At 42.3% G+C, this 21,450-nt stretch overlaps 1 protein-coding gene across 4 annotated transcripts in view; it reads right to left on the reverse strand.

Moving 5' to 3' along the window:
• Positions 1-247: 247 nt before the first annotated feature.
• Positions 248-21,450, reverse strand: part of kif13ba (kinesin family member 13Ba) — a 47,684-nt gene continuing 26,481 nt past the window's right edge. Inside the window, exons 8-38 of one of the 4 annotated variants that reach the window (XM_047363042.1) lie at positions 20,296-20,430; positions 16,612-16,724; positions 15,831-15,942; positions 15,510-15,722; positions 15,321-15,431; positions 15,092-15,226; positions 14,854-14,984; positions 13,992-14,078; positions 13,665-13,855; positions 13,281-13,557; positions 13,014-13,176; positions 12,773-12,928; positions 12,530-12,679; positions 12,321-12,446; positions 12,038-12,211; positions 11,750-11,907; positions 10,755-10,887; positions 10,462-10,617; positions 10,266-10,365; positions 9,712-9,838; positions 9,540-9,595; positions 9,321-9,445; positions 8,946-9,221; positions 7,746-7,898; positions 7,535-7,612; positions 7,401-7,451; positions 7,037-7,187; positions 6,188-6,318; positions 5,988-6,050; positions 5,265-5,826; positions 248-5,180 (exon numbers count right to left, since the gene is read on the reverse strand). In XM_047363042.1, the coding sequence (XP_047218998.1) occupies positions 4,975-5,180; positions 5,265-5,826; positions 5,988-6,050; positions 6,188-6,318; positions 7,037-7,187; positions 7,401-7,451; positions 7,535-7,612; positions 7,746-7,898; positions 8,946-9,221; positions 9,321-9,445; positions 9,540-9,595; positions 9,712-9,838; positions 10,266-10,365; positions 10,462-10,617; positions 10,755-10,887; positions 11,750-11,907; positions 12,038-12,211; positions 12,321-12,446; positions 12,530-12,679; positions 12,773-12,928; positions 13,014-13,176; positions 13,281-13,557; positions 13,665-13,855; positions 13,992-14,078; positions 14,854-14,984; positions 15,092-15,226; positions 15,321-15,431; positions 15,510-15,722; positions 15,831-15,942; positions 16,612-16,724; positions 20,296-20,430 (4,800 nt within the window). In that variant the 3' untranslated portion in view covers positions 248-4,974. Of the gene's footprint in view, positions 5,181-5,264; positions 5,827-5,987; positions 6,051-6,187; positions 6,319-7,036; positions 7,188-7,400; positions 7,452-7,534; positions 7,613-7,745; positions 7,899-8,945; positions 9,222-9,320; positions 9,446-9,539; positions 9,596-9,711; positions 9,839-10,265; positions 10,366-10,461; positions 10,618-10,754; positions 10,888-11,749; positions 11,908-12,037; positions 12,212-12,320; positions 12,447-12,529; positions 12,680-12,772; positions 12,929-13,013; positions 13,177-13,280; positions 13,558-13,664; positions 13,856-13,991; positions 14,079-14,853; positions 14,985-15,091; positions 15,227-15,320; positions 15,432-15,509; positions 15,723-15,830; positions 15,943-16,611; positions 16,725-20,295; positions 20,452-21,450 lie in introns of those variants that run through there. The other 3 variants (XM_047363041.1, XM_047363040.1, XM_047363039.1) reach the window with 3 other exon arrangements.

Here is a 21,450-nt window from a genome sequence, read left to right on the forward strand (position 1 = left end):
TTACTAATTAAAAAGAATGAATTGTTTCTATTATTTAAAGCCAGGTTTCACATGTGTTTCTTCAGAGATGCTTTTTCTACCTTGGCAGGATTCATTTAAACATGCTTTTTGACCCCTGGTACTTCTACTTATTGACCAGCAGGTGTCAGTAATCGTCAGAAATTAAATTCAAGCTTTTTTGTTTTTTTAAGTAAGCACAGAAAAATCTTTCAATTGTAAAGGCAACATTATAGAAAAAACAAGAAAATCCTCTTAACATAGCGTTTTTTATTCTCCTTAATCTATTTACTGTTCAGATGATTAAAAATGAAAGTTAATGTAATATAATACACGTTTATTCTTTGGATTCAGCATAAAATTATTACATAGAACAATTAAATTAATCAAAACCCAAACTTGTGCTCAGATTTCTCTCCTTTATAAGTCTTAATATGCGCATATGTACACATACATCCAGAGAACAAGCACAGAAATGATGCAGACAGACACACCTGCTCCACAGAATCAACAGCAGCAGTGACTGATAATGATAACTTACAATGATATAGTAATACCGTTGACCGGGCCAAAGGCCGCATTAAAAACAAATGGTTGAGCATTAAAGTTCATCCAAATAAGTATAGTTACTAATATGAGGGAGGAGCATTGATACCAGCTGCTGTTAAAAAGCAAACAGGAGATGGATCTGAAATTAGTTGAAATGGTTGGATGCTGCACCTGTAACTAGGCTGTGTGGCATCCCCTGACAGCCATGTATTGCTTGTTTGTGTGGTTCTTTTTGGTGTTGGAGAACACACTGGAGCAGGTACTCAGCAGGAGAAAAGTCTCAGTGAAGAAGGAAGCAGAACAATCCAGATGACTGGAGCAAGGATTGAGGTAGTTCAAAGGTGGAACATTTCCAAATTTGTTTTAACCAAATGGAAATTCCTGAAACTTCAATTTATCCGATTTGATCCTGGATGGTTGAGACTCCCGATTTTCTGGTTGTAAGTAAAATCCCCTGCATGGAAGACAAGCCCCTTCTGGCTGAGGTTTTCTGGCGGCCACTAGGGGGCGAATTTAGGCATTCCTTCTGAGGGAACAGGCAGTGATAAACCTGACAGGACCAACAGAAACACGTTTCTGTGCAGCAGGAAACCAGAGTTTAACATGATAAACTGCACCTTTACCTCTGCATCCCGGCTGAAGGCCACATGAAAGACGGGGATGCTAGAGACTGGAGACGAAGCACTCGGAACACCACAATAAAAAAACGCAAACAGTGCGAGGGTCTGAAGGCTCATATGTAAGATCTAATTAGGAATAAAAAGAGAATGTAAAGTGCCTCTAATGGCTGATACAGATCCATAAATAACAATGCTGGCTTGGCACCACTTTTATTGTTCTTTGAAGATGATGTGGGTCGCTCAGCCCACTGGAGGTGAGTTAGATTTCATCCATCCTTTGGGATCCTACAAAACATGTACAGATTTATACAGAAGAGTGTTTGTTGGGACCAACAAAGCTGAGCTTAGCTCTGCTTTTACATAAAATAAGAACTTGAAGTGTAGTGTGTTTGGTTTTTTCTTCTTGTTTTTACTTCAAATCGTTTAAAAAGAAAGTAAATGAAGAACAGACGAGCTTGTAGCTCAAGAACATAAACATAACAAATAAAAATGGAAAAAAATCCCGAACAGGTGTGTCTTCATCCAAGCACTTCTATCCCCTCTGTGCAAAGTGTAGTAGATATAAAAAAATGTGTGAAAGAAACCTGGTTTCTGAGGCACAGCAACATAAAGGAACCAGAAGTCTGAAGTGATCTCAGCCCCCTCCCCATATTGACCGCTTCTGAGCCTGGACTAGAAAAGAAAGGTCCAGCGACCTCACAGGAAGCAGCTGGTGATCGTTTTCCATCTGACTCAGAGCGGATCTACACAACACACACACACACACACACACACACACACACCAGAAAACTTACTGCTTTCCTTCATTACCACCAGTTTAGAACAATAAAGCCAGAAAAAAGTAAAATCCTCCAAACAACAAAGCACTTTAAAACCTGCTGATCAACTTTAGACACAACAACAAAAAAGCTGAAGAAAACTCCAGCCAATGCTGCACTTTCTGGTCTCTCAAATGTCTTGAAAGCACAGGAACACAATGATGGAAATTTTAATGGCTTTGAAACCGTAACCGTTCAAAACCTTTTATGTATGCAGATAACATTAATCAACCCATGCCTAAAATGCTCACATAAACTCATTTTTCTAGTGAGATACTGTTGTCACACCTTATATTTATTTCAAAGTTATTGCAATTTCAACATTAAACTGTCTCATTTCTTTTAAGAACACTGATGTGTCTGTTCCTACCACCTCCTCCTCCCTGCTCACAGGATAAAGTGCCTCAATATCACCTAAAGAATATTGACCACCCAACCTGTCTGCACCACCCTTTAGCTTTTTAAAAACAATTAAAATCCACACAGCAAGAGATGGAGAGAAAAAAATCAATCGATTCATTAACAAGTATATTTACATCGCTCATAGCAGCAATTTCCGTTAAATAATTTGTGCAATAATCATTCAGCTCCTGTGCGATAAAAGCCTGTGTACAAGCAACGCTTACCTCTCAAATAAAGAATACACAGTATAAAATAGATGAACTCCCACTGGTTTCCTCAGACACGAGGAGAGGGTTTAACACGAATAAGAGTATTACCTATAATTTAATGACCAAACATCTTTACATCATCCACGTTACGAGATCTTTATAGAGTCCTCTGTATACGGTGCTTGTCACAACGTTATGTACATTATTCATCAGTGTGAAGGTCATTTTAATTTGGGATTTTTATTATGCATTTACCTATTGTTTTTCCAACTGAGACACATTTCTTTTATCAATCAAAAGGTGACAACGAACCGTAGAGTTCAGAACCTGTTGGCTGATTATTTGAGATGGACTGGGCTTATTATTAGCCTGCTTCATCTTTACCTGGAGCATGAACCAAGGTTCCACTCGGGCACCGAAGAATACTTGGTTTTTCTGCGCAAACCATGACATAACCCGTGGGCGGGTCAAAGCTGGAGACAAAAGAAACACAAAGTATGGCAGCAAAGACGAAGAACAAAGCGTGCTACTACACTTTTCTTCTGCGTTGGGTAAAGCCCTATGCTTAATTATAAGTCCAGAACAAATACGACATTCATGTTGATGAAGAGTGTATATAAACATCGGACCAGCACAATGTGGACAGACGTCCATAAACATAACTCCATCTGTCTTCATCAGGTAAAACAGGAACATAGTGGGCTGCGTTAGTAACACAAGGCTAAAGTGTCCCAAGACAATAAATATTCCTCTTCCACCTTTTTATAGACCGTCAGCTCAGGCCTTTTGCCCACTTGGTTACACATCATGGCTCCAATGCTTTTTCCCTCTAACCTCAGTAGAGCAGAAAAACCTCGGTAAACCAGGTGGACTTACCCTTTATCCAACTGATAGTACTGCAAATGGATGCCATCTAGTACAGTACTTAAAAAGATAGAATGTGGAGTCCTGAAAACATCTTTATAGTTCAATCTTTAGGTTAAAATCCCGCTGGAATGTTTCATCAAGTTAGAAAGACTAATTTAAAACCTCCCAAAGTTTGCTGCACCATGTCGCGTTTTCTTCACCGGGTGCGTCTGGAATATAGCCGACGCTCTCCCAAAATACACTCATTTTCCCAGCTGTGTCAGATTTCAAAACTCAGGTTAAAAACTAGGCTCTCTTTAAAACCATATGCATAGAATAAAATCAGCTCTTTTCTGAGGCTGGATGTATCCAGCAGAAACTCTCTAACCCGTCCTAAACACATCCTCTTTCTGTCTACACTTACAGTAAAATGACAGCAGGCAGATGGAGGCGAAGCCATCATCAGAAATCTTCACGCTGCTTCAGCCACAGGCGGCGTAGCCACGCTCATATTGTGCTCATGTACAGATGCTCTTCCTCCAACGCCCCCAGTGCAAAAATTCAACCCATTGTGGCTTTTCCTGACCAGGACGCAACTCTTCCTGCTGCCCCACGCGGTTTCCTCTTGTTACAAAACATGACATTTACATAATCTGTACATTTCACAAACACACACACAAATCCCATCCTCTGTAGTCCCTGAGATCACCTCACACTTTGCATGAGGCTTTCTCTTCAACACAAACACAGCAAACAGAACACAAATCTACAAAACAGAGAAAAAAACACAAACCAGACCATGGCGAAGGCACGTTCTGGGAGGATCTGTCGGAAAAGCAAAAAGAGTCCAGAAGGGAGCGACAAGGCTCCTGCAGATTCAAAGGCTGCGAACTGGACCTGCAGAGTTCAGGAGGGCGGCAGTCGTTGTGGTGTATTCTGGGACACTGGGTGGGCAGGGGGGATATGCAGGGATGCAAACATTTCTTCTAAAAATGTTTGTCAAAGTGTTTTGTGTCCATTTCTATTTCCTTATTTATAAAAAAACAAAAACAAATCCTATCATTTCCATCTCTGTCAGTATGTCAAGGCGAGGTTATGGATCAGATGTTTTATGGTGTTTTACAAACTGTTCCATGTCAGAAAACCCAGGAGCTTCTCAGCTGGGATCGTGAAGAACATGACGAGTTTATATCCCTGCGTATCGTCTCAGAGAGGATCTCTGAATAAGCGTCAGACAGACAACTTAAGCTTCCATTCACTCTCAGTATCCTAGCTAATTTCTTCCCACAGAAACATTTTCCCATGTGGTAACCAGTCCTTCCTTGGACTGCGTAGTCATTCTGCTCTTGCATTTTTCCTAAATAGGTTCTATACTCACTGATGTGTGTTTTTAATTCATTTTCTTTGACTTTAAGTAGTATGTATAGTTTCCAGCTACATGTTATCAGGCAGCAGGCCAAGCCTGATGCATTTTTAGGAGTAGAGGAAGAGCAGAGGGAGAAGATTGACTGTGGGGAGTTTCTCTCTCCCATCTCAGTTGCTCCAGGACTTGCGGTTCTCTCCTCTACGTCCTACAATGGCTTCCCCTCGCAAGACAGGGATGTGGGCTGACTGAGCAAAGTCTGCCGTTCGGCGAGCAGTCCGATCGCGGCGTGACAACCGATCTGGGCGGACCAGCACCCCGTAGCCTGGTTTGCAGAGGAAATATCGATGACCTCCCACTGAACCGTCGTTTTTACCTGCAGGAGGAAATACTGCAGGTAAACATCATAACTAAAGTGTCAGTATTTTGAGTGATTTTGCCCCTTAAAGCTCACACTTACCCACTGGAGTGTCCAACTCCACTCCAACCCACAGTCCGTTGGCAAACTGTGTCGTCCCCACATAGCGCACAGTTCCAGCCTTGTTGCTTCCTACAGTCACATACGCCCCTTCTGTCAGCCAATCAGGTGGTACATCGTCATGACTATGGTCATCGTCATCCACAAAGATCTCCAGCCTCTCAAAGCCTTCGCCTGTTCCTGAGTTGACGAGCGTCTGGTCAGAGAAGGAAAGCTCTGCTGGGACGTTGTTGTGATTGGATGCTACGACTGTCGTCTTAGCGCCACACTGAGGAGGAGAGGTCACAACATCGTTCCTGTCAGCACCCTGTTGCTGAAGGTTTGAGGGTGACGCCGTGTCTGCACCCAGGAGGGATGACGACGACGCGGAGGGTTGGAGGACGTCAGACAGGGTAACCGTAGAAACACTAGCGGAGAAATAGCCGCTTGACGACTGGCTGAGGGGGCTGAGGGGGGTGGTGTCATGCGGGTCATGCACAGGAAGAGGAGGGACATCTGGAAACTCTGTCTTTCTGTCTTTGGGAGCGGGCCGTAGGACAACAGCCTGCAGGGACCCAACGGTTGCCGCAGCAACAGAGGGACAGACGACAGCATGCAGAGACAACAACATTCTGTGAAACATTCAAACTAGATGACTACTTCATATGCTGACCTAAATCAAAGAGGGCAGCATTTAATGAGAGGAAGGATGAGATGATCTCTCACCGTCTCAAGCTTGGCTCTGCCATCGTCCCCTCCTGATGATGTCACAATACGAGGCACATGCTGCTGTGTGACAAATAAGAGTTAGAACAAGTATACACAAACATTAAATTGCTTTGCTGGTTATATTTTTCTAGCATGATGAAACAAGTGTTCAACATCCTTTTGTCTTTGCTTTATTGACCATTTCCTTTTCTGCTGACCTGCTGGCCTTGAGGCGAAGGTCTGAGCTCTTTCTTGTCGTCCCGTGCAGGAAACAGAGACTTGAGCAGTTTGGGCATCTGAGGAACCAGGGCCTTAACTGAAAGATAAGAGGCAGCAAGTCCTAAACGACCTGGGGGAGGGTGGAGGGAGAGGCAGCAAGGTGGAGGCAGAGGAGAGGAAGGAAGCAAGAAAACAAGAGGAGGTCCAGGAGGCGGAGGAAGTGTGAAAGATTAAGACAAGAAGTTGAAAGCAAGTCTGGAAAATGGCAAAAATCCCAACATAGTGACAGGCTGGCAGTAGAAGCATCTAATAAAACACACCAACACAGAGATGACTGATTTAGCAATGAGACTCTAAAATTACTGGGACAGAAATTCATTAAGATAATTAATTCTGTTCATTTCTGAAACAAAATTAATTTAATGCCACACTGAAATGGAACAGAAATCTCGTTGCAATAATTAGCTGTCAGAAATATCCACAATGAACATATCAGACATGATACAATGTTGATCAGCGAGAGGATGGAAAATGTTTACGGGCTAAAAAAGCAGAATAGGTGAAAGAAGCTGAAAAAGAGCAACATAAGATTTACACTATACATGTTTTAAAGCTGAGGGGTGTTTAGACACTGCCCTTAACAGCGGGACACGTGCAATAGTGTGATAAATGTAATGTCTTTGAAACGTCACACAGAAGAAGAAAATAATGAAAAGAAAGGAGATAAGCCAAGGAGGAAAGCTGTGATAAAGGATGAAACCAGGGAGAAACAAAGAAGGAGGGAAAGGAGGATGGCTAGGAAAGTAAAGATGGTGGGGTAGAAAGACCATAAAAGACAGGATGTTTACCTTGCTCTGGTTCCGGGTTCTGTGGGGGGGTCATACTGAAGGGCATAGCTGATGAAGAGGGGGAGGTGGAGTAAGTAGACGGGGACGAAGCCGGGCGAGGGAGGGTGCGGTGAGTGGGGATGAAGATATCCTGCTGACTCTCCCATCGACTCTGAGAAGCAAAGACAGGATTAGTTCTGGAATGAAGGAAGTCTTCAGATGTGATCCATCTACACAGAGTGAAGACTAGTGGGCCAAAAGGGTGTAACTTTTTATCATGATGCATGTCCGGATTAATCACTGCCACATACCAACATGGTGACATAAAACTGAACACATGAGTTCAAAGCCATCATTTTCAGTTGATTACAGGAATCTGTGGTACCTTATCATCCAACAGGCAAGACGTGGATAGGTCCTGCCTGCTTCCAGACAGCTGAAACATGGGACAGACAGAAACGTTAGCAAAGTCTTTCTGTATTTCAGTATCATATAAAATAATCTGATACTATATTTTACCCTGTGAACCGAAGGAGAGCTCAGACTCCTCCTATTACTCCTCCCTTTGCCTGCCAACTGCTCCTTCACTGCTACTTCCTGCCACCAGAACACATTTAACCAAAACAGAATCATTTAACAATAATGCTGCATGACTGAATGCCTTCATGATCAGTCTGACTCATTTCTGACCACCTTCACTGTTTACAGTTCTAGTAGTTTTTCCTTCTACCTGTCTGAGTCTATCCAGAGTCAGGATGTTCTCCAGACTCATTACGCTGCGAAGGTACTTCTCAATGGCAGCCTCGTCATCTCCTGACTGGCTGTGGTGTGCATTCGCCGCTAGCCGGGCCAGCATCTCCCTGTCCTCTGAACCTGGAGCGTCCTGATGGAAAAAAATATATATCCATGCACATTTGTCCTTTTGACAGAGCCTTGCCAAAGTACTCCTATCCCACAAGTTTTTTCCCATTTTACAACCACAAATTCAATGCGTTTCAGTTGTAAAGTTGTGAAGTGGAAGGAAAATGCCCTCATTTTCAAAATTTATTATGGATAAAAATCTGAAATTAGTGGTATATATTTTGTCTTCAGACTCCGTCAATCAATACTTTGTAGAAACCTGTTGCTGCATTTAGTAATTTGGAGTACATCTCTACTAGCTTGTATATCAAGAGAGTGAAATATTTTGCCCAAGGTCTAACTTGCTCAGAATGGATGGAGTACGTATGAACATATGTTTTTTTTTTAGGTACTGCCACAGATTCTCATTTGGATTTGTGTCTGGACTTTGACTGGGCTGTTCTAACTCCTGAATATGTTTTGATCTGCAGCCTCTAACAGGTTTCCTTTAAGGTCTACCCTGTATTTAGCTCATCAATGTTTCCATCAACTCTGAACAGCCTTCCTGTTCATGCTATAGATAAGCATGCTCACAGGCATGATGATGCAAGCATGCAGGGTGATGTGCAATGTTAATTTTACTCCACGGACAGTCTATTGCATGCAGGCCAAACAGTTTAAGGTACCAGAGCACCTTATTTCACATTTCTTCCATGTCCCCAATAAGGGTTGAGCCACACTGCAAACATGATTTATCATGGCTTCCCAATGCCACACCTGCACAGGTCGTGTTCCAGGTGAAGGTCGTTGGTTGTACTGGCTTTTTTTTTTTAGGGGTATCAGAGTAAATGGTCTCAGTAATTATACATGCCATACCTTTCAGATTTTTTTACGAAACAATTTTGCTACTTTTTTCCCTCCAAGTTCACAATGATGCCCTGTTTTGTGTTGGTCCATCACATAAAATCCCAATAAAATACATTGATGTTTGTGGTTGTAATTTAAAAAAAAAAAAAAAAACAGGTTGAAGGGGTATGAATACTTTTACTTTCTGTAAAACTAAACATCAATGTCCTTTTCTTTGTCTTACCCCAGGAATGTTGGAAACCACCTCGAAGGTAACACCACAGCCAGGTATTGTGCTGCGGGTAGACATTCTCCTGAGAAAGTTGTGGGCAAAGCCCTGGCGGCCCGGGTTAACGTTGACACAGACCCTCTTTCTCAGGACCAGCTGCATGTCGGCTGGGTGACTAAGCTGAACCACCGCTCGAACCGTCAGGTAGACGCGCTGATCTGGCCATGACCCACCACGACTGAGCTGGGGACACTCGTGGACAGTAGAATCCCATGATCCCTCTGCTTTCACCTGTCAGGCATTAAGAGTCATAACTACAAGGCAAGTGGATGGGGGTCCAATGTCTCTTAAAAATGGAAAAAAACCAAGTCCTAGCAAGCCGATGTTCACCTCTCCATCATAGTGTTTAACAATCTGCAGGTCGAAGAAGTCATCCTCGTCTTCTCCATTCAAAGTGGCATCCCAGCCTCCAGCCTCAGGCACTTCAAACTGCTCTTGAGAGCTGAGGTCATCGGCTTGGGAAGCAAAACAATATATTGTAAATTAACCTGGAAGAAACTAAGTGCAACAATGTGAGCACAACCTGCACCAACTAACTAAATTCCTTACGTTTGAGGTCCAGGAAGAGGACGGGAATGTGTGTTTCCATCCCTGGCAGAGGAGCCCTGTAAACAGACAAGCACTATTTCACAAACACTTTGTAGGTGTGTATTTTTGGCTCCACTTTGGCACAATAACAACAATAAGTTGAGGATTTTAGATCTGAGCAATGGAGCTGTACCATTCTGCAGGAGCTCCAGGAATGCCACTGCCAGCAGACGGCACCATAACAGCATTTCTCTCCTCAGTGAGAGTCAACCTCCACTCCAGCAGCTGGGCCTCCCTCTCCATATCATCCTCTGTCTTTTCTGTACACACAAATTAAGACATTAAACACGTCAGACACAAAGTGAACAAGGCATGCACAGAAACATCCAACAATGATAGCAGGTGATATTGACCCCGCTGATGGCCTCTGGCCTATCAGTAAATGGGAAAACAGCACGAGTGGCTAACATTAATCTTGTGTTTATTGAATTTATTTGGCATTGGAACCAAATAAAAATAAAAATGTATTTATCTTCTTAGACTGCATTATGTTGAACATAAGAATCATTTGTTAACGTTTTAGAGACAGTGTGATAAAGGACACATTCAAGTTACATTTACTTCATTTTTTTAATCAGTCAATAAAAAGGAAAGTAAAATGCTAAATTAAACTGTAAAACTGTACAATTAGTGCAACTCTACAAAAACCATTAAGATTGCCTATTTGCAAATATTTGTAAATGTTACCTGCTTTGCTAACCAGGCTCTGCAGGTGCTGGTCCAGGTACTCCTGTCTCTTGGTGAGAGCATCTAACCACTGCCGCCGCAAACGTTCCAGATCTCTCTCCTATCCAACAAACACCTTAATTAATGCATTTCCTGTTTTGACACATCTAGAAATAAGAAACAGAAATATGTAGCAAGTTGTGCTGATTTGACGTACCTGGTAGCTGTCCATCTCATCCCCTTCCTGGTTTGCTGTGCTGTTTCTGATCTCCACACAGCCCACCGACACTGCTAGCACTATCTCTGCTATCAGAGGCATTGTTCCAGAGTCCTGAACTGAACGCACATCCACTTGGATTCGCCTCGATTGTCCCTGGAGATGACAGAGGAGAAGTATAAGTTGACAGAAACAGGACTTTGAACGTTAAGAAGATTTGATCATTTACTGAAGTCTATATGTCTCTGTGATGCAGTCATGCTGGCTGTGATTATTTAGGTTTACATTCCTACCTGTCGAAGCTGGAAGATTCCCCCTGTGCTCACGTCTCTAGCAGAAACTACTTCCACTGGAACAAAGTCTCCATTTTCATTTATTTCCAGGATTTGAATCCATAGTTCCAGGCGACGTGTGACCTCACTCCATCTACAACAAGCCAAAAAATATTACATAATTTTGAAATATTTTTTTACAAATAAAAATCTGAGAAGTGTGGTGTGCATCTGAATTCAGGCCCTTTACTCCGATACCTCAAACTGTAATCCAGTGAAACCGAAAGCCTTCAGAAATCACCTAAATAGATTCTACCTGTGAGTAATTTAATCTCAGTGTTTTTGGAAGGCTTCAGAGGTTTGTTAGAAAATATTAGTGAACAAGCAGCATCATGAAGACCAAGGAGCCCAGCAGACAGGTAAGAGAGGAAGTTCTGGAGAACTTTAAAGCAGGGTTAGGTTATAAAACAACATCCAAAGCAATAAACAGGTGACAGACCACCCTTCTTTAAATCATCCTAAAAACAGAAAGAGTTTAGTACAGCTGCAAACTAACAAGAGATGGCCATCCACCTAAACCAAGGAGCTCATGGTGACTCTGGGAGAATCTGTCAAGAGGCCAACTATTAGTCATGCACTCCACAAATTCGACCTCCATGGACGCGTGGCAAGAAGAACGTTTTCGAAAGAAAGACGTAAGAAATCCCGTTCAAAGTTTGTAAAAAATATGGTTGACACAGCAGACATGTGGAAGAAGGTGCTCTGGTCAGATGAGACCAAAACTTTTTGACCTACTTTCAAATTTATGTGTGGTGGGAAACTAACACTGCATATCAACCTGAACACAGCATCCCACAGTGAAACATGGCAGTGGCAGCATCATGCTTTTCTTCAGCAAGGACCAGGAAGCTTGCCAGACTCCAAGGAAAGATAACAGAGCTGAATACAGGGCACTTCAGTTAGAATAGAAGCTGTCAGCTAGAATGAGGGTCAAAGGTAACCGAGTATATGTCTACCTGTCTCGTAGCGTGCGTGTTTTGGCCTGGATGATGCTGAGGTCCCACAGGGCGGGGTTCCTCCCTGCGTCAGACTGTTTGTGTCCGTACACCTCGATGGCAACTGCTCCTTCAGTAAGATACTCGATGAAATCCTCCGTTACCGACACCGCTAGCTCCTAGAGCACCAGCAAAGAGTCACATCTGTTAACAATGCCTCAAAGCACGGTAGATATTTGTCAACAAATATTGTGCGGTACCAGTCACTGATTATAAAAAACCCAAAGATCGGTGTTGATCGGTGTTCACCTTGCAGCTGTCAAACACAACCATACAGTGTGGGTCCTTGGAGTTAGGTGACGAGGAAGAAGGGTCCACTTCCGGTGCCACGATGGTGGGCTCAGACTGGTCCCAGAACGAATACTGACAGAAGACGAAGTTGGACAGGTGCTGGGGAAGACCAGTGGCTTGCAAAATCTTTATCTGTAGTTAAACACATTTCAGTTAGAGTCTGAATTTCAATGAAAGAAGACAGGCTCGTTTATCCACAGGGCATGAAGGAGTTTCAACAATGATCATCAGCATTGTTTACCGAGTAGACCAGTTTGCGGTCCTCAAATTCAGAGTCCTGGTTGTTGTCAGGTTCATCTCCCCCCACCATGTTGTCCTCTAAGCCCCCTCCCACTCTCATCACCTCCACATGCAAGCGTCCAGCAACCTAACAAAAAGGACAGAGAGGAGGAAAACCTTAGTTTCTGTTATTGCACCTGATGAGAAGGTGAAAAGGCACAGGGATTATACCTCTCCCTTTTGGTTAATGATAGGAACAGCGTACTGCAGCTTCACGTCGTAGAACAGACATGAAAGAAAAACATTGGCGACGCCGATCAGACTGTGATTCTCCTGCTCATCGAAGAACGGGTCTGCTCGACGGAAGTACGAACGCATTACCTGAAGAAGGAAAAAGGAGAGATTTAAAAGCATGCAGATTTTTTATTTCATGATTTGATTCTGATTCATGGCTGACTTGCAGAGTTAACTCACTGGGTTGTCTTGGTGATGGAGGTGATAGTCCTGCCACTCCTGGTAAAGCTCTCTCATGTCAACCAGACGGTTCTCCATCTTCTCTAAACTCCAAATTTGTTTGCCTCGACACCGCCTTCGAACCTGAATAGCTGGTTCACTGAGCACTGCATCTCTCTGCACACATTTTATTTAGGTAATGAGCGACAGGTGAATACATGTCAGCACAGTCATGCTAGAGATTTATTACTATGTGCGAGACCTTGCGGTTTGCATTGAGGTTGTCTGATGGGATCTGCAGGGTGACTCTGTACTCTGTGTGACGCTCCAGCTCGTCTGAGATAAAACACGCTTCCTGCACCAGGAGGTTTGCTCTCACTATCTGCTCCCTCAGCCTGCGGAGACTCCTCACCAAAACTGCCTCCCTGCAAGGAGAAGGCAGTTGATAAAAAAAGACAGGTGGAAAGAGGAATAAGGAATTTCAGGCTTCTGCTTAATGTGTACACACCCTGTATTCACACACACCCACCTGTCCTCACTCCACTGTCTCAGTCTGCTCTGAGCGCTGGTAGAATGGCTCATCCCTCCCATACTGAGCCTCTCCAGGCTGCGGTAGTGAGACTGCTGTCCTTGTCCTTGTTGGCCAGACATCTGCCCAGACTGGCCTGTGGACAGACGGTCTGGGTTTAGCTTCTTGCGAAGCTGCTGAAGCTCCTGCTCGTACATCTGCCTCTGACGCTCCAGAGCAGAGCGCTTCTCCTCCTCGTGCTGCCTCTCCAGAGTCTGGAGGACTGCCTGCATGGGGTCTGAGTGGATGCAGCGCAGATTAGTCAGCAAACAAAAGCAAAATGAGTAAAGGCCTCATGTTCTGCCTTGCAGCAAATCACTGTAACATTCTGTTATCTCCTCTCACCATTGTTGCCCAGGGCCTTCATCATGACCTCCGTCTGCGCGAACTCATAAGAGAAGCTGACCTCGCTGGAGACTTCGCTGGCTGTGTCACCGTCTGCATCCAGCTGCTCACTGCTGCCGCTGTTCTTCAACACGCCGCCTTCACCCTCTTCTTCTTCTGTTGGTTGTGAACGCCGCTTTGCCAGATTGATTCTTTAAGTGAGATAAACATGCCAGTGACTAATGGTTTATTGTAGCTTTAATAAAAGTAAAAAGTACAAAAAGATGACACAAATGCCTTTTTTTATGATTAGAAAAATATTTGTGTAAATAAAATAATGTAAATTACCTGAAGAAGTGGTTGTTTCCCCAGAGGATCCGGTCACCATGGTGAAGTTGCAAAGCACTGGTTACTGGAGAACCATTAACACATGTCCTGTAACATAAATCAGAGACATCGGCCGAAAAACAGACATTTAGTTGTCAGGTTTATCTCTACGCCCTAACATGATTTAATAAATATACTCGTACATAGGTTGTTTTATGTAGCATGGTACTTAACATTTCTTTCACACAGATATTGATTTTCTCAACAAATATTTGTATAGAAGCAATTGTTAGCTACTAGTGTTGCACAGAAAAATCGGCCTGTCCTGATTGGTCTGTTGGAAAATAAAGCACTGCCAGAAGACTCAGTTAGCTATTTTCAGTTTCAGTGATGTGTTTAATAAAACCAGTCAGTGGAAGAACAAACAGAGACATGCCCAACATTTAACTCAGAGAACACTGGCCAAATGGTATGAATACATACAATATATGCATGCATAGCGTGTCATAGTGTGTTAGCTGGAAGCATCCAGTTATTAAACAATACATCACTGGGTGACTTTTAGATGTGCTGTAGACATTTCTTTTATGACTTTGGCTCCTGTTAAATCTCTCTTGTTAAAATCTAAATGTTTTCTTTTTACTACACTGTCACTGTTTGCACTGCAAACAGTGACAGTGTTGAGCTGACTGATGGGTCAGTGGACTAGCTGTTTTAATGCTATGCTGACTTTGTTCATCAGTATGTCAGTGACAAATCCATACAGAGTTTTATTCTAACGCTACTGTGGGAATCTTGGATCTGCCTACAGGGCTTCCTCCAGGCTATATTGGAGTTTAGTTTAGCTCATTTGTCTGAAACATGTTACAGTGGCGGTCCTCACCGAGCGTTAGGGTAGGGGGTGAGGATGACAGCAGTCTCCAGTGTAATGTCAATGACACAGTGCTCTGCCTGGATACCCATCCCACATAGCTGGATGTCCTGGGAGTCTGCTGAGCCCACCCGTGTGTGTTCCTGAGATACAGCATTCAAAATGTTGCAATGTTGTCACTAGGTGCATCAAATATCCTGCAGAATACAGACATTACATTATGATGTGGACAATGCTTAGGTGTCTGTACCTTCAGATAGTACACCAGCAGCTCATTTAGGGCAGGATCCGCATTCAGGTTGACAAGAAAACTTTTATCATCTCCAACTTTGATCCCTGATGACTGAAGGGAAATCCCCAGACTCTCCAGCTGCTTCTGACGTTCCTGAAAGGCCAAACAAAGAAAACAAAAGTGTTCCTAGTAAAGTCAGTCTAACGTTAAACAACAGCTTAACATAGTTGCTAAGCTGATTGCTAACCTGTGCAATCTCCTCAGTTTTTCTGAGTTTCTCCTCCCAGGTGTAGGTCATCTCTTGGATTAACTTCTCAGACTCTTCCAGGCGCTCTTTCAACTCTGGAGCTTTCATTGACTGCAGAATGAGAAGCCAATGATGATAGAGAAAAGCTGATATAATGTTATGTCTAACATTGCTAAAAAGATGTCTCACCTCTGCCTGTGTAAGCTGCACTCGGAGTTTCTCTACTTCTTCCCTCAGCTCCCTGATGATGCGTGCATTTGGGTCTTCGTTAACGACAGCGTGGTTAACAATGTTCTTCGCTCGGTCAGCGTAGCGCAGCGTTGACAGGGTTTCCTCGTAGTTGTCAGCCGCTGGGCTCACGGTTGCCACCATGGCAGTGCGACTGTTGCCTCCTAGGCAGTCCTGGAAAAATGGTGAAAAGGGATGAAGAGTCAAAATAGCAGCGAATGAGAACATATGCTTAAATAGTTCAACCAAAAGCCTGCTGTTGATCATGTGATGGTCGTTCACCTTCAGCAGCCACGTCAAAACTGAGTCTCTATATGGAACAAACTTGGTCTTGTTCTTGGCCGTTCCCTGTTCAGCTAGTGCAGAAATGACCAGGCCAAGTGTAGTAAGGGACCTGGACCAAACAGTAAACACATATTAGGGTTAACAACCTTGAGCTTGATTATCATAATAAAATAATAATAAAGCATCAGTATTGTGGGAGCAACTGTATCATGGTCAGTATATGTCTATTAAGTTTGTTACTTTATTTTATAGAGGTCAGGGCTCTGCAACCTGCAGCTCCAGAGCTAAATGTGGATCTTTAACCGCTCCACAGGGTCTCTTAATAACTTTGAAGAAAAATACAATAGAAATGAAAATGTTTTTTTTATTAGCAGCAGGAAAGGTTAGTTTTTGCAATTTTGTTTCCTGCTTTTATTTAATAGTGGACAGCAGGATGAGACTAAAGGCATAGATATTTATATATATATTTTTAAATTGCTATTATTGTGCTGTACTACTGCCAGAAACTTCATTTCACATTGGCATCTAATGATGATCTCATGGGACCAGTAAAATAGTTAAAACATTAAACGTAACAATAACAAACACAATGCTAGATGTTTGCTTTGTAAACATCATCAGTCAGGGTTTTTGGTCATTATCTCAGGAGGACTAATTTTTATCACAAAAATGATTACTAATATCAGAACTGCCCATTCCTATTGCCAACTGTTTTTTCTCAAAGAAGCAGCGTTCCTCTGAAAACATGTTGCAGGTTTGTGCAAAGCTATTTGCCTACTTGTTGATGTTGCTTCCTTCCTTCAGTCGCTCTCCTGCTGCTCCGGTTTTTGCTGCTCGCTCACTTCCAGCCAGGTCTACCAGACTTAAGCGGCTCACCTTCTCCCCACTCGTCTGCAGAAAAGACAATAAACAATTTAATGTCTCATTCCATTTTTTCTTAGTAACGCTTCAATGACAAAGCTAAACACAGGAAATGTTTATAGTGGCAAAACAGGTTATGTTCTCCTCAGATGTCATATTTAAAGAAAGCACTGCCAGAAGATCTTGCTGAAAAGGTATTTTCTATGTTTTTCTCCCACTTGTAACTCTACCAGGCAGGCATATGCATCATCATCATCTCTCAGCCTCTTGTGTCCTGCTTCGCTCTGCATTTTTCTGAGGACTGTCAAAGAAGAGGATATCAGATCTCCATTTGTGACTGCTCAGCAGCTGACAAGGTTGAACCGAACACCTCAACAACACCTGATGTTAGCCCATGTCCATGGATGTGGCTCATTTTCCGTCGATCTAACCAACCACTTGACTTTATTTGAGAAAGCTTAAATGCATTCTTGCACAGAGATTGAGCAGCCGGGAGTAAGGTGCTTGGGGCCTTACGGCTGTCTAACAATAAAACCTCCAGCTCCTTTTTGCAGTAAGGCATCCAATGCTTTAAACAGACCCGTCATTATTGAAAAAAAAAACCAAACTCTTAGAGGGTAGGAGGTACATCCACATACCCTCACACAGCCATTCTTCTTATAGCAGTAAAATAACTGCCAATGCATTATGGGATTTGTCTGAAGTGAAGGGTTAGCTATCCTCATTATCTTAAACATTTGAATTCTCTTTTCAAATGTTTTATGTAACATCACATAAAAAATCTCGGGGCGAGTTTACACACAACATTACTCATAAAAAGACAGGAAGATGGAAGATAAAGACACAGCCTACGGTGCAGCGATACAGATTAGCCACCACCAGAGGAAAACCAACTGCTGAACAAGGGACATTTGTCTATCTGGATAAATAAAATAAAAGACACAAAACATTAATACTGCTGTTAAAATTTAAGATAAAATGATAAAAGTTAAACTTGAGTAGCTGCTTATCTAAATGACAGGAATGAAACACACAGACAATAGATTCTGCGTTATTTTTATTCATATCTAAACAAATGGTCAAGAAAGTAAAATAATAAGGTGGCAACACTTTTTACCATGGCAACAATCTTAAATTTGGTCTTTTATTTGCTTGATAAGGGACTTGGTGATTAGTAGTATGAATATTTGGACCGATAACAATATTCAATATTAATTTTGCTGTTATGGTTGATAACTGATATTTACCTATAATATACATAATTCCCCATCCTTTCGACACTGGAAAACAAAAATCACTAAACCTCACATTTCTTCCCTGCTTCAGTTAAAACAGCCAACAATCCTGCACTGCATCACAATCACTGTCACGCGACCGCTCCTCCTCCCAAAACACACACACACACACACACACACACACACACACACACACATGTTTTACTATCTTTATGAGGACTTTTCGGTTACTTCCATTCATTTTCCTTGATTTTTAGTGCCTAACCCTGACCCTAACCAGTTAATAACTCACCCTAACCCTAACAATAACTCAATTCATACCCTAGTCCTAACTCTAACCCCTGTCCCAAGAATGGAATCTGAAAAAGTGAGGACCAGGAAAATGTCCTCACTTTGCGATAAAAATACGAAAGCAACAGCACAAGTACAAGAACACACACACACACACACACACAGCAACAAGATGGAAATAAACATCGGTTGTTAATATCAGACCGATATCGATATGTTATTAAATTACTAACATCAGGCGATACCGATGTTAGTGCAGATATATTGGCACCCTTGGTGATTACCAGATCAGCAGGACCGATGTGCAGCAACGGTGTGTCAGGCTACTTGGCTGCAGTTTCAAAGACTCCAATGCAGAATAACAGTCAAGGTATAAACAACTAAATAAACATTTTAGTCATCTAACCTGACAGTGTCCCCAAGGGAACAAAGTCTACCAATGGACCAACAAAAGATAGACAAATACAAAATATCAGCAAAAAACATTTTACTGTTTTCATCTCCGCATTGCAACCAACCGAATTTAATGTAAATAAGTTCAAAGTGCAAACAGAATAGAGTTTTTCACTGAATGAAAGTCCTGTGAATTGTATCTGAGAATGACTCATCCAGCAGTGGGGGGGAGGGTGTTTACTACCTGTTAACCGTTGCAGCGTTAAACATGCAACTTCAACCACAGTCTTCTGCAGAACTGCACAGATGAGCACTGGTGACCTAGAGAGACTGAACATGAATGAAATACAGTGTTGTCATGTGACAATTCACCTAGGAAAATCCTGTTTCTGCTGCTTTAATAAAAGCTAAAAAGCTATCCCCCGTTGTGCATTTTCCTGCCTCAAACTACAAATAGGGCTTTAGTGGATAAATGTGCTAGCAAAGTGACTCGCTCGCTGACTAAACAGTTTGTATATTAGCTGCTGGTTGGACTGTTGCGCTTGATGACTGCAATGAGCGACCGACTTGGTGAATGACTGCGTGTGTGCTGAAAACAACGCAGGGTGTATCAGCTGACAAACTCAGTCATGACTTTGAATTATTAACAAGGTCTGGTAGGAGCCAGGAACAAGAGCAAGGAGTAGGGAGGGTAAAGTGGGTCAGTGAGGAAGGAGAATGAGTCACAGAGGTATTTCCACCCTCATCTCTTTGCAGGCTCTAAAAGGTTTTCTTCCAGTTGCCCTGTATTTATCTCCATCCTACCACCAACTCTGATCAGCTTCCCTGTCCATGCTGAAAAAAGCATCCCCACAGCATGATGCTGCCACCGCCATGTTTTACTGTGGGCATGGTGTGTTCAGGGTGTTCATAAATACAAGATATTTTCATTGTCTCACACTTTTCAATTCCAACATTTTTTTTTTTACTATTTATCCTTTTCCTTCCACTTTGTGTTGCTCTCTCACACAAAATCAAAATGAAATACTTTTGTGGAAATTTGTAACTTGAACTCAAAGAGTGTCACTATTTGCAAGTATTTGCAAGTCACTGTTGGTGTAGTTGATGTGATTAGATAGTGGTGCTAATAACAGGAGCTGGATTCTGCTGTAGGGCATCTTTTTTGATTCGTTGATCAACCTCCTTAATGGGCAAACAGTACACACAGAGTCAAAAATTAAACAAGTGTTTGGCTTCATGTGCAAAGCTGCTGTTGTACAAGACCTATGCAGAGGCCAAGCATCAAATCAAACTATGTGCACAGCTCAATCATGTGATGAGACGAGCTCAGCTTAATCTGTGGGAAGAATTACTGACGGATCGCTCACAGATTATGGTCTTGAATGAATGTGAACCCAGGGACTGAATGAAAGGTGACAAACAAGCGATGCGAGGTTATCACTGACTGATCACGGATTTTGTAAGAGTCTCTTCTCTCACTGCCGTCAAGATCTGTGTACAACACTCCCTAGCATGTTATCTTAATTTTTCCAAATCTTCTCTAAATTTGTGTACTTTAATCCTACCTTCACAAGCAGTGATTTAAAATCCTATCTCTTTTTAATCTAAAATAAAACAGTCTTCAGTAGAAATCATTTGTTTGCATTTTTCCTTGCTCAGCTGCGTGTGTGGTTGCATCTTACCCCAGACTGCAGGTCTTTGAGTGTGTGCGTGAGGATGATGTTGAAGACGGCGTGTGATCGACTGCTCTCCTCATTCATGTTGGTAGCAGCTACGGTGCGAGACTTGTTCCCCTCCGACATCAGAGACTCGATGTCCTGATAAAAGAAACAAGTTCGTTATGGGCATCAACAAAGAAGAGCCAATATTTTTTTTAATTAATTACAGTCCTGCTAGTTAAGCTCTTGTTCATGCAAGCTACCACACTGGTTCTGATTCATTCTGTCAGTCGTTTAACAGACAAAGGCAAAGTTGTCAGGGGCCAATTTTACTGTCAAACTAAGTGCCCCAACAGTGACTGTCTGCCTGAAGCCTCATTCCTCATCATTACAGAGCAGAGCAGAATCAACACTGGTAGTCCTTCAAGCAGTGTAGTTTTATTACATCGACTGAAGATAAGGCCTCTTGGCATTGCAAGGGACTTTTTTTATTCTTTTGCCCTGATTTTAACATTTGGCAGCAAATATGTTATTTTCTATTTTTTTCATTATTTTCCTAACCCTTGTGGCCACTCTCATTTGAAATAACATTGGAATGTTTAACCAATTCACAAATTAATCTTGGATCAATTTCCTCCAGATCTCGGAACTACTGCTTGGTAATAAGTTTTAAAGGCACAGAGAACCCCAGATTGGGCTGTATTCACTGTCAGGAGCTTCTGTCTTTCTGAGACAGCGAGATGTTGAACTTCAGAGCCCTACAGTAGTAGTTTTCACCACTGGAAAAGAATGGGTTCGTAAAAACCTTTAAGAATTATTCAGATGTGGATTTTGGATCATTTTTTAAACCCTACAGTGGCTGAGAATCTTTGTGCTGCCAATTATTATTGATACTATTGTCTGTGATATGATTACCTTAAGCGTTTTTTGGTGAGTACTCTAAAGACAGCAACCATTATAATCAGAGATGTCCAGGATATTGGCTCATGGCCTCAATTAAGACTTTTTTCTAAATGACTGAACTCCTGATACCTATTGTTACTGGACCTGTTGTCAGCTGCACCCAGGTGAACCCTGAATCGAGTATTGCACAGCCAGTTCTGTAAAAGTCTATTAAAAGAGCTGTCTGCATTTATTGATCTGATAAATTGAGATTTTCCTTTTTTTCTTCCAGTGACA

Source organism: Girardinichthys multiradiatus, chromosome 4, assembly GCF_021462225.1.
Source record: "Girardinichthys multiradiatus isolate DD_20200921_A chromosome 4, DD_fGirMul_XY1, whole genome shotgun sequence".
Lineage (NCBI taxonomy): Eukaryota > Metazoa > Chordata > Actinopteri > Cyprinodontiformes > Goodeidae > Girardinichthys > Girardinichthys multiradiatus.